Consider the following 12,838-nt stretch of genomic DNA (forward strand, 5'->3'; position numbering starts at 1 on the left):
CTGGAGAGAGCAATTGCCTTGCACTCAACAAACCTGGGTTCCATCAACTGTACCCCAAATGGTCCTCCAAACACTGCCAGGAGTGATTCCTGACAGTAATAAGTCAGGAATGAGTCAGGAATAAGTCCTAAAACCACCATAAGACCCCCAAAATTAAAAAAAAAAGAAGAGTAAGTGAAGCAATATGCAGAGAACTACGATATATAGATCACATAAATAATTCAAGAAAAAAAGAAAAGAAACAAGGGCAGAGAAATAGTATGGGGAATAAAGTGCTTGCATTGCATGCAATAAACCCTAGTTTTTTCCCTGGCATTGCATATGTCCCTCTATTCCACGGAGCACTGCCAGGTAAACTATGGCCCAAATCCCACCAACACCAACCAAAATAAGAAGTTCAAAAGATAAATTTAAAAAATTTATATAAAGAGCAGGATCTACATATTACTTCATCAAGACTAAAGGTAACAGTATAATAAAGACAGTAACATAGAAAAAAAACTCAGCTCGAATAAAACTGTTTTATTCAAAGTGTTGTATTTTATTGCCTACAATAACTCCCTTTCCATTAATACAAATAAAAAAAAAAAAAAGAAAGAAAGAAAGAAACTGGGGCCAGAGAGATAGAATGGAGGTAAGACATTTGCCTTTCATGCAGAAGGTCATCGGTTCAAATCCTGGCATCCCATATGGTCTCCCGAGCCTGCCAGGAGTGATTTCTGAGCATAGAGCCAGGAGTAACCCCTGAGCGCTGCCGGGTGTGACACCCCCCCCCCAAAAAAAAAGAAACTATCCATGTTGGAAATGACATGTTCTTACAATATGTACATCTAAAATACAATTTTTTGTTTTTATATTTTTAAGTGTAAATCACACATAATTAACTGAACATATTTAGTGCACAATTTAGGGCTAGAAAAACATTTGCCTTGTATGCTGCTGACACTTGTTTGAACTCTAGCACTATATATACGTGGTCCCAGGACACCACTAGGAGTAAGCCCTAAGTACAAAATTAGGAGTAGTCTCTTAGCACCAAAAGTAGAGGCATAAATCTCCTACTCCAAATTAAAATATACTATTTCATGAATCTTAATCTAAATATGTACCTGTTAAACTCAGTAATAAAAGTACTGTGCATATGACATACACACCCATCACCCCACAAAAGTAACCCTTTGATAACACATTCTTCATCCTTGAAAATCACTGATTTCTTTTCTTTCATATATTATTACTTTTTTTTTTTTTTTTTGGGGGGGGGGGGTTGGGTCACACCTGGCAGCTCTCAGATTACTCCTGGCTCTATGCTTAGAAATCGCTCCTGGCAGGCTAGGGGGACCATATGGGATGCCGGGATTCGAACCACTGACCTTCTGCATAAAAGGCAAATACCTTACCTCCATGCTATCTCTCCAGCCCAAAACTTTTTCATATAGATATGTTTTTGATGGCTTTTTTTCACAAGCATAATTGGTCACAAAAGATCATTAGTTCTTTCCTTTTTATCCACCACACCACAGTTTAGGTTTTGAATATTAAAAATAAAGATGCTACTGAAACCCAACTACAAACCATGGTGCTTAAATATATCATTAAAAAAATAAATAAGATAGACATGATTACAGTACTAGTCTGGGTACAGAAATACACTTTTGCTCTCTTCTCTAAGACAAATAAGTACCTAAAAAGAGAATGCCTTAGGTATTTGGTATGTGTAGACTTAATAATTTTAATATATTATCCAACTATCTGCCAAAAAGTTATTCAGTCTAATCAACAATGGATAAAGTCCATTTTAATTTTTGGCCATTTTGATGGGGCTGCACTGGAAATCATAGTGTCATTAATTTCATAAAATATTTTTAAAGCTTTTAACTTGGAACATAGCAATCATCAAAACAGAAAAATATGAAACACATTAACAAAAGTTAAAACAGAAAGCTCTCAAATATGTAAATATTCACATGCACATGCACACACAGAGAAAACAAACAGCCAAGGACTAGGGATACTGCTCAGTGCCAGAGCAACTGCCTTGTATGTGAGGCCCTGCATTATATTCCTAATACCAGCTGGAGTAGCCCCCCCCCCCCGCCCCCAGCACTGTAAAATGTGGTCCAAGAACAAAAACCACCCCAAAATGACAAGCTATACATATTTCTTTTACCCCTGCTTCGGGTCCTGCTTCTGCTTCGTGTCCTGCTTCTATCCCTATCTCTGTCACGAAGCCGCTCTTTACTCCAGCTTCGACTCCGACTCCTGCTATAACTGCGACTTCGTCCTCGTCTTCTATTATATCGGTCTCTATAGGAATCTCTTCGAGGAGGGTTTCGATCATAATCTCTCTTGCGGGAACGATCGTCTTTTTTCCTTTCATCACGACTTCTACAAGAAATGCAAAATCAATTCTTGGTAATCTTTTTTTTTTTTTTGGTTTTTTTAGTCATACCCAGCAGCGCTCAGGGGTTACTCCTGGCTCTGTGCTCAGAAATCGCTCCTGGCAGGCTCGGGGGACTATATGGGATACCGGGATTCGAGCCATCATCCATCTTGAGTTGGCTGTGTGCAAAGCAAACGCCCTACCTCCATTCTTTATCTCCGGCCCCAATTCTCAGTAATCTTTTAACAAAAATATTGAATGCAGGAACCAGAGCAATAGCACAGCGGTAGTGTATTAAATTTGTATGTGGCTGATCAAATGGACCCAGGTTCAATCCCCGGTATCCCACCCATATGGTCCCCAGAGCCTGCCAGGAGTGATTTCTAAGGGCAGAGTCAGGAGTAAACCCTGAGCACCGCTGGGTGTGGCCCAAAAAGCAACAAAAATAATTGAATGCAAGTCATATTTGTTACGATGTAGTAATTCTTTTTCTAAACATTTCCACAGATTACCAATATAGAAAATCAAAAATATATATACATATATATCTGATTTATATACCTTCTCATGGTACTTAGTTTTACCAGCTAGCATCTCTCTATGCACTTAGGCTTCTGTATATATTATTGACCTGTTTTATTTTGTTTTGTTTCTATTTGGCAATACTAAAGTCTTAACCCAAAATCTGTGTTCCAGGATCATTCCTTGCAGACTCAAGGACTACATGGGATGCCAGGGACAGAACTTAGTTGAGTCAGCTGCATGCAAGGCAAGCAACCTAGCTGTTGTACTATCACTCTGGCTCTGATATATAAACTACAGGAAAGGATCAATCCACTATACTATGTATGCTTTTGAAGTCTTAATGAGAAAATAATTTCACACTGAAGAAAAACTTCAGAGGAGAAAAGTTTCTAATTAAAATTTCACTAGCCTTTAAATATATATTTGTCAAGCACTATCCAAATATCATTTCCAGAACCTACAAATCCAAGACCTATATATTTTTATAGAAAAAGACTAATCTACACTTTCTTAAGTCAAAAATCAGACATTTATTTATGTTGCCCAGTGTTAAAAGACAATCAAAGTCTAAGCATTAAAATAAGATAATCATGCCTAAACCAGCATTTCTTTTTTTTTTTGGGGGGGGGTGGGGCCCACACCCGGCGGTGCTCAGGGGTTACTCTTGACTGTCTGCTCAGAAATAGCTCCTGGCAGGCACGGGGGACTATATGGGACACCGGGATTCGAACCAACTACCTTTGGTCCTGGATCGGCTGCTTGCAAGGCAAATGCCACTGTGCTATCTCTCCAGGCCCTAAACCAGCATTTCAAACTCTGGTTCACTGCCTGGTGCCCAGTTCATGTATATAGAACAGTTGCAAACCACTGGTCTACTGCCTTAGCTATCACTGCCAGCATGTGGGCCAGTATATGGGCCAGGTGCCAGTTACCGGATGTTAAAAGGTTGAAGAACACTAGTCTAAGCAGAGATGGAAACAGTGAACATCATCAGTAAGTAAGTCAATCACCTGTTTTCTCTGTATCGGGAGCTTGACTGGGGAGGACTGTGATTTAGCCTTCTGGAAAACTTTTTCTCACGCTCTTCTTCTTTTGTAATCTGATGCAACAAAAAAGATAGAGTATGTTGAACATATTGTTCCTTGACATGTCACTATTTCAATGATTCAAATGACACCAAATTAAAAGACTGAAAGTCTTTTAAACTATTCAAACAAAATAAATTTTTCTTTTAAGTACAATAATTTAACCTTGGTTTTCAATTCAGTTACACACACACACGCACAAAGAACAGGTTGCAAAATTTACAAATGTGAATGGTAAAGAAATTCAAAAATTCTCATTCTTTTTTTTTTGTTTTGTTTTGTTTTGTTTTTTGTTTTTGGGCCACACCCTGTGATGCTCAGGTGTTACTCCTGGCTATGCACTCAGAAGTTGCTCCTGGCTTCTTGGGGGACCATATGGGACTCCAGGGGATCGAACCGCGGTCCGTCCTAGGCTAGCACAGGCAAGGCAGGCACCTTACCTCCAGCGCCACCGCCCGGCCCCAAAAAATTCTCATTCTTAATATATATCAGGAGTGAAACATTTAAAGCAGGTAACGGTATACAATATATTTAAAATGTAACTATAACCTTATTTTCAGATAATTAGAGGAAAGCTTGTTACTAAAGTCTTGTTGACATAGATTTGGTCTGGCACTAAATACGTCTAGGAATACCAAAGAATGCATTATAATTAGCCAAATCACAAGGGAGAAAGAATGAACAATTGAGAAAACAATACATAAAACAAAATTCTCCAATTTCTGAGGGCAGTAGGGAAGCAGTATGTTCTCTTTTCCAGAAGTCATCTGTGTAGTTATATAAAAAGGAACCTTGGAAAGTATTCACTTCATCAGCCCTAAATTCTCTGGGTCACAATTTTCCCTGTTAAACTGTCTAGAAAACTAATTTCACAGCACCAATTCCGCAAGAATATGAGTAAGCATTACTAGAAAAACAAAATTTAGAGAATAAACAAATTCATGAAATGCTGAACATGGTTTTTGAACCTATGTATTCTTTTATTAGTCAATAAATAAATGTATAATATACACGTGTTGTTTCCATCACCTGGGAAAAAAAATATTAACAAGTGTAAGGAAAGGGGACTGGAGCAATAGCATAGCAGTAGGACGTTTGCCTTGCATGCAGCAACCCGGAATTCCCAGCATCCCATATGGTTCCATGAGCCTGCCAGTAGCGATTTCTAGGTACAGAGCCAGGAGTAACCCCTGAGCGACACTGGATGTCACACAACCCCCAAAAAAGTGTATGGGGAAACACTAAAATCACAACTACATGTCCCACAATACTACAATCTTTTAATAACTATAACTATCAATTATTGAAAACATACTTTATTTTAAGCAAGATTGGTTTGTCCTAAAACTAAGCTAACAGCAGAAATGTAAGTTTGTCTAGTTATTTTTTATTTAATCACAACCTTTAAACTTCAAACTGAAGAGATTTAAATTATGAGTCTTTGAGAAAAAGTGATAATCTTATAAAGTATAAAAAAGCAAAATTTTCAAAACATATTGGAGTATTACATCCTTTCCATTCCCTTGTGAAATTTATTTTACTTGACTACCTTAGAGACCCCAGCATACTTTGAGTAGAACAAAATGAAACAGATCTGCTGGCATTCACATTTTCAGAAACCACAAAAAATTGGGAGTCCATACCTATAAGATACATAAATTAAAAGGGAAGCCCGTAACTATCCTATTTATAAAGGGCCTGTTTGCAATGGTTTTACATCTATGAACTTTAATTTATGGAGATTCCATTCCAAAATAGATAATAGTCAATCCTATGGTGGATATTTCTGAGTCAACAATTTGATCTCTCCTGAATAGCTGCTTTTATCCTAGGAGTGGAATTTGGGTACATGCAGAAGGTAACTATGTAATCAGTTCTATAATAAGGACTCTGGTTATTGAGTCTCTAAAAACTTTCTCAGGTCTACCCACGCTGCTACTTATTAAACATTTACTATGTGATTGCACAACACAGATATCTGTAGAAGCTACACCTGTTTTCCCCCACTTTATTTTCCTCAGACCTCACACCATGTATTCTTTTTCCCATTGCTGGTTTTACTTTCCTTTACTTTTCTTCTGAGGCTGAAGAAACAATGTACAGGGATTATGGCACTTGACTTATATGTGGCAGACCCTGATTCAATCCCCCAGAACTGAGCATGAGGCACCAAGAGTGATTCCTAAGCCCTCAGCACTGCAAAACATAGATTACTTTACCCCCCACACCACACCCAAATAAAAAATTTTAAACATTTTAGACTTTGTTGGCTTTTCTATCTTTCACGTAATAATTCAATTCAATTACTAGCCATCACTTGGTACGACTCCTGGTGGCTCCAAGAACCACTGGGAAGGTTACCTCCAAAATAGAAATATTACAATAGGACATGCTATTTATAAAAAAAGAAAAAGAGGGCCCGGAGAGATAGCATGGAGGTAGGGCATTTGCCTTGCATGCAAAAGGATGGTAGTTCAAATCCCGGCATTCCATATGGACCCCCAAACGTGCCAGGAGCGATTTCTGAGCGTAGAGCCAGGAGTAACCCCTGAGTGCTGCTGGGTGTGACCCAAAAACAAACAAAACAAAAAAAAGAAAGAAATCATGGTGAGAGTATTGCACTGGCTTTCTTAGGTGTTTTTTTATCTACTTTTTTTTTTTTTTTTTTTTTTGGTTTTTAGGGCCACACCCGTTTGATGCTCAGGGGTTACTCCTGGCTAAGCACTCAGAAATTGACCCTGGCTTGGGGGGACCATATGGGACGCCGGGGGATCAAACCGCAGTCCTACCTTGGCTAGCGCTTGCAAGGCAGACACCTTACCTCTAGCGCCCACCATCGCGGCCCCCCGTTTTTTATCTACTTTAAATTGTCAAAACTGAAAGTGCTTGTCTTAAGTACTTCCAAAACATAATCAGGAAATAAAAACTCCAACTATTCCTTAATATATTTTAAAAAGGATGTGTAATATTTTATAATAGTTATTTCAAAATTACAAATATATTAAGCATTAACTATCTATACATTTTACATAAGTGAATGACTCATGAATTACATCCTAAAGAAAGCTTTAAAAATATGCAGACACACAAAGTTTAACACATAACTGGGGGCTGAGAAGATAGTACAGCAGGCAGAGAGCACTTACTTGCACACAGCCAACCTGGATTCAAAGCCAAGCATCCCATATAATTCCCAAAAAAACCACCACGTATGGCCCAAAAACAAAGAAAAGACTTAACATATCCTTACCTCTTCCTTTTTAATATCTTTTTCTTGGTGCTGAAAAAATTCCTACCTTTAGGGCTACCCCGATGATGGTTGCTCTGGAGGAGGTAGATAACTCTTCGTATTCACAGCCATCAAAAAGTTTTTCCACAAATAATGGGTCTCTACAAAGAATTTTAACAAAAAAGAACAAAAATGTTTTAAATTATCTTATATTTAAGACATCAATTCTCCACATTCATACATTATGATGAAATTAAGACATCAATTCTCCACATTCACACAATATGATGAAATGCCTTCAACTTTTTATAATCCAGCATACTAAAACCAATAGCTCCTGAACCCATATGCCCAAGGTACTTATTTTACGTTAATATAGATCCATCACTTTTCAGGGTGATGGGGATGAGAACAGACAGAACCCCAAACTAATAACTATAAGCCATATAAAGCTCTGTACCAGGCCCAGTGTGGCAACACACTTATTATTACTATTATCTAGATATTGGCAAATTAAGTTGAGAAACTTGGTCAGTTGCTTTTAATAACAAGTTTGCAGATTGTTGCCAGTTCACAGGCATAAAAAAGTTGAAAACAGTACTAGGCAACATTCAAAAAGTTCCCTAAGTGGTCCTATCTTAAAGGAGTTTTCAGTCATTTTTTTTGTTTTTGTTTTTGGGTCACACCAGCAGTGCTCAGGGGTTATTCCTGGCTCTGTTCTCAGAAATCACTCCTGGCAGGCTCTGGGGACCATATGAAATGCCAGGAATTGAATCCAGGTACAACCTGGGTGGGCCACATGCAAGGCAAACACCATACTGATGTGCTATCTCTCCAGCTCCTCAGTTATTTCCTTAAATCTTCGGACATCAGCATATGGATGAATGTATATTTGGGGCCAGAGCAGTAGGGCACTTGCCTTGCACGTGGCTGACCCAGGACAGACCTCAGTTTGATCCCCGGCATCCCATATGGTCTCCAAAGCCTGGAGTGATTTCTGAGCGCATAGCCAGGAGTAATCCCTGAGCATCATCAGGTATGGCCCAAAAACCAAAAAAAAAAAAAAATGTATATTTTATTTTATACAGCAATATGTATACATATGCCTATATATTTTATAGCATATAGATAGATAAAAAATAATGAGAGCCAAAGAGATTGTTCAAGAGGATGAGCACATACTTTTGCATGCTGAAGGTTCAATTTCAATCTCCAACACTACATGGGAGTATGGCACCTTTGGAAGTACCTCTAAACACTGCTGCTGAGAACTGCCAGATATGGCCAAAAAACAATAAACAAATATAATGAAAACAGCCTATTGAATGGGAGAAGAAATGTACATATCACACATCTAGTAAGAGGTTGCTATACAAAAACAATTATAAAAAATTTAGGGAGTCAAGGGGCCGGAGATAGCACAGAGGTAGTGCGTTTGCCTTGCATGCAGAAGGACGGTGGTTCAAATCCCAGCATCCCATATGGACCCACGAGCTGCCAGGAGTAATTTTCTGAGTGTAGAGCCAGGACTAACTCCTGAGCATTGCCAGGTGTGACCCAAAAACACACACACACAAAAAAAAAGAATGTAGGGAGTCAGAAATATATAGAATATGCAGCAGACCCCAGGTTTTTACATGCAATTAACACTAATTTGATCTCTGGCACTGAATATAATCCCCTGAGCACTGCCATGGAATGGAGCCTGCCTTTGCCCCACTCCCTCAAAAACAATTCATACAACTTGACAATCAAAAGCAATTTTAAAATTGGGCATATTTGAATATACCTCCAAGAACATAAAAGGGACATTAAAAAATGCTTATCATCACTTTTCACCAGGGAAAACATAAATAAAAACTACAAAAGATATCATGGAATATCTGAGAACAGCTTACATCAAAAGTAACAGTAGTAAGTTTCAATGAGGGTATAGAAAACAAAGAAACTCTCATGCAAGGTCATGGGAATGTAAACTAATACAACCATTTTGGAAAACATAATGGAGCTCTCTGAAGAGTTCAAGACAAATTCAGCAATCCTACTTTTAAGTATCTAGCCAAAGAATATGAAAATATTAACACCCTCCTCAATATTTACTATAGCATTATTTCTAATAACTAAAATAGTTATGATGAATGAATAAATCAAATGTGGTACCTTGGTCAGAGAGATACTAAAGAAGTCACATGCCTTGAATGCAGCCAACCCAGGTTCAATACCAGTAGCACATGATATCCCAAGCATCACCAGGTGCGGCCCGAGAAATCCCTGAGCACTGCTTGGTGGCCCAGATAATTCCTGGCACCACAGACCTAGCAGTACAATGTCCTTGGGACCCTGCATTGAACTACTAGCCCAATTGGCTAAGAACCAAAGAGAGGGATCCCACTGTCCTGAGCATATTTGAATATATGCTAAGGGGGCCAGAACGATAGCAGAGTGGTAGGGTATTTGCCTTGCACATGGCTTACCCAGGATGGACCTGGGTTCAATCCCTGGCATCCCATATGGACCCCAAGCCAGAAGTGATTTCTGACTGCAGAGCTAGGAATAAAGGACAAAGTAGAGGACTTGGGACATTGGTGATGGGAATGTTGCACTGGTGATGGGTGGTGTTCTTTACATGACTGAAACCCAAACACAATCATGTATGTAATTAAGGTATTTAAATAAATAAAAAAAAATGTATGAATACTAAAAAAAAAAAAAAAAGGTTCATGCACACGTTCATTGAAACACAATTGACAATAATAAAGACCTGAAAACAAAAAAAATAAAATAAAATAAAAAATAAAAAAGAGGGAGAGATAGCATGGAGGTAGGGTGTTTGCCTTGCATGCAGAAGGACGGTGGTTCGAATCCCGGCATCCCATATGGTCCCCTGAGCCTGCCAGGAGCAATTTCTGAGCTCATAGCCAGGAGTAACCCCTGAGCGCTTCCAGTTGTGACCAAAAAAAGAAAGAAAAAAAAACACCAAAAAAAATTTTTTAAAAGAAAGGTTCCCACTATAAATAAGTTATATAGTTTTCTATTCATCTTAGTTAAAATTAGATCCTGAAATCCTTTCATGCCATGAATACTTACTTCACTTATAAAGTAAAATCTACTATTGTACTTGAATCCAAAAATCTTACCTTTTTGAAGAAATACATCCAGTTGATCAATACATAATGCCTTTAACTCTTTTTCACTTTTGTCTTTCTTTACCAATGCAAGGACATATTTTGCTAGGGCTGATGGATCTGCATCACAGCTGAAAAAATAAAGGCAATGTTGAAGGAAATTAAGTCATAAACAACAGTGTAGTCTACAAATTTCAGTATAAAAACTTTGTAGTAGGGTATGATAAAAATTAAGTCAGCTAATATTTTTAAAATTAGCTCATGAGGGGCCGGAGCAGTAGCGCAGCAGTAGGGCAAATGCTTTGCACACGGCTGACCCAGGGCTGACTCAGGATGAACCTTGGTTTGATCCCCAGCATCCCATATGGTCCACCAAGCCAGGAGCAATTTCTGAGCACACTGCCAAGAGTAACCCCTGAGCATCACCAGGTGTGGCCCAAAACCAAAACAAAGAAACAAACAAACAAAAAAAAATTGGCTTATGGACCAAAATGGAAAAATATTCTCTCTTATACAATAATATATTTTATTCTTTTTTTTTTGGGGGGGGGGGGGAACAATACCCAGCAATGCTCAAGGTACTCCTGGCTCTGCCCTCAGGAATTATTTGTGATAGTGTTCATAGGAACCCAGATCGGCAACATGCAAAGTAAGCACCTGACCCACTATGCTTTCACTCTAGCCACCCCTTACAGTAATGTATTTTCAATGTATATAACTTTCATTTAGTATTCTCCAAAGTATAAATTAATGCTTAAACCAGTAAACTATAATTTACTGTCAAAAGCATAACAAGACACAAATATCAAGACATTAAAACCTAGTATAATATCCCAAAATCTTAGAACTCATCTTTAGAACCAGCACGGTTTTTCACCAGCACCAGGAATCCAACTTCTACCAGGGAAGGTCCTAATGTTGCCCTGGCACCAACTTGCTCCAGGGCAGGTTCATATGACTTGGAAACAGCAACAACTTGCTTTCAGTGTGGGTTTCCCTACCTCCCTATCTAAAAGTGAGATAAAACCAGAAGAAGCTTCATGATGACACCCTGAATTCAACATAGGATCTGTATAAAAACCAAGATTTCTAATTACTGAAATCTGACAGTAACCATCGTGATTGAGAACATTTTCTGGAATCATGAAGAAAGACTTTGGGGTTTAACAACTTAGTATGCCTGGAGTGGTCTTCTGGCAAGATGATTCATGGGTAGAGACAACCTGTTTTTCAGGCCAAAGGTTTATTCTATCTTCCCCAACTTCTGCTTTGTTCATGCAAAAAAAAAAAAAAAAAAAAAAACTGCCACCTTTTTTTTTTCTTTCAGATTGGGGCTCCAGCCTTTTTCATAGAACCTTGGGACACAAATTACTCTGTTCTACCTCATATTTCTGCAATTTTCCATAAAATTAAGAAGGGGGGAAAAGAGATGGATGGTGGCCAAGGACCAAGTGGTCTCAGGTACACTGGTGAAGATAGAAAGGTAGAGTTAATTTTGCAAGCCAAAGTCAACAACAATGGAACCAAGAGACCCAAACTTAAACAATCTAAACTTTAAAAGGGCCTGTTAAACTGGTGGGCTAGGAGGCAAGGTGGTGGTGTGGGACACACCCTGCAAACATGATGGACACTGGTGGTGGGATTGGCCCTGATTCATTGTATATAAAAAATCGAAATATGAATGGCTTTGTAAATCACAATGATTTCAATAAAATAAAACAAGGCACAAAAATCAAGGCATCAAAACTTAGTATGATTAATAGGGTACTTAAAAACAAAAGGGTTTTCACCTCCCCCCAAAGGAGTTAGGGAGATTCTAAAAGCATGGGTAATAAAAGAGAAATATAAAATGACACACAAATATAAATAACAACTATTAAAAATGCTTAGAAAAGATATCTACAATAGATATAACATATATACAGAAGTTCGTATTTTATACAAGTGACATTCTAATCAATGAGGACAAGATTACACATTAATCTTGTTAACATTGAGTTAATCTGATAAATTTTCTTTTTCTTTCTTTTCTTTTTGCATTTAGGGAAGTCAATAGTGTTCAGGAGTTATTTCTAGTTTTGTGCTTGGGGTCACTTCCAGTAATACTAAGGAAGTCTGTGGTCTGAAAATCAAACCCAGATCAGCCAGTATTCTGGCTTACTGACTTCTAGGCCAATATGGCAGCTATTTTTAAAAAACTTAAGATGAATATATAATAAATTCCACATACTATAATATAAAATTATAGAAAACATAATACTACAAAGCTTCTAAACTCTGGAGTAAAATGCTTTTAAATTATGACATCCATCTTTACAAAGCAAAAACTACAAAATAATCAAGACAAATAAGAATGTAGAGTTCTGGGGCCAGAGTGGTGGGTGCAGCGTTAAGGCGTTTGCCTTCCATGCAGCTGACCTAGGACAGACCGCAGTTCGATCACCAAGTGTCCCATATGGTCCCCCCAAGCCAGGAGCGATTACTGAGCACA

The 12,838-nt window shown here is 38.2% G+C and overlaps 1 protein-coding gene across 1 annotated transcript in view; it reads right to left on the bottom strand.

Annotated features, from left to right (window-relative positions):
• RBM26 (RNA binding motif protein 26) overlaps positions 1-12,838 on the bottom strand; it is a 100,146-nt gene that overhangs the window by 61,359 nt on the left and 25,949 nt on the right. The window contains 4 exon segments of the mRNA XM_049778509.1: positions 2,171-2,388; positions 3,919-4,007; positions 7,244-7,383; positions 10,360-10,478. Coding sequence (XP_049634466.1) covers positions 2,171-2,388; positions 3,919-4,007; positions 7,244-7,383; positions 10,360-10,478 — 566 coding nt within the window.

The sequence above is a fragment of the Suncus etruscus genome, chromosome 8 (genome assembly GCF_024139225.1).
Source record: "Suncus etruscus isolate mSunEtr1 chromosome 8, mSunEtr1.pri.cur, whole genome shotgun sequence".
NCBI classification, from domain to species: Eukaryota; Metazoa; Chordata; class Mammalia; order Eulipotyphla; family Soricidae; genus Suncus; species Suncus etruscus.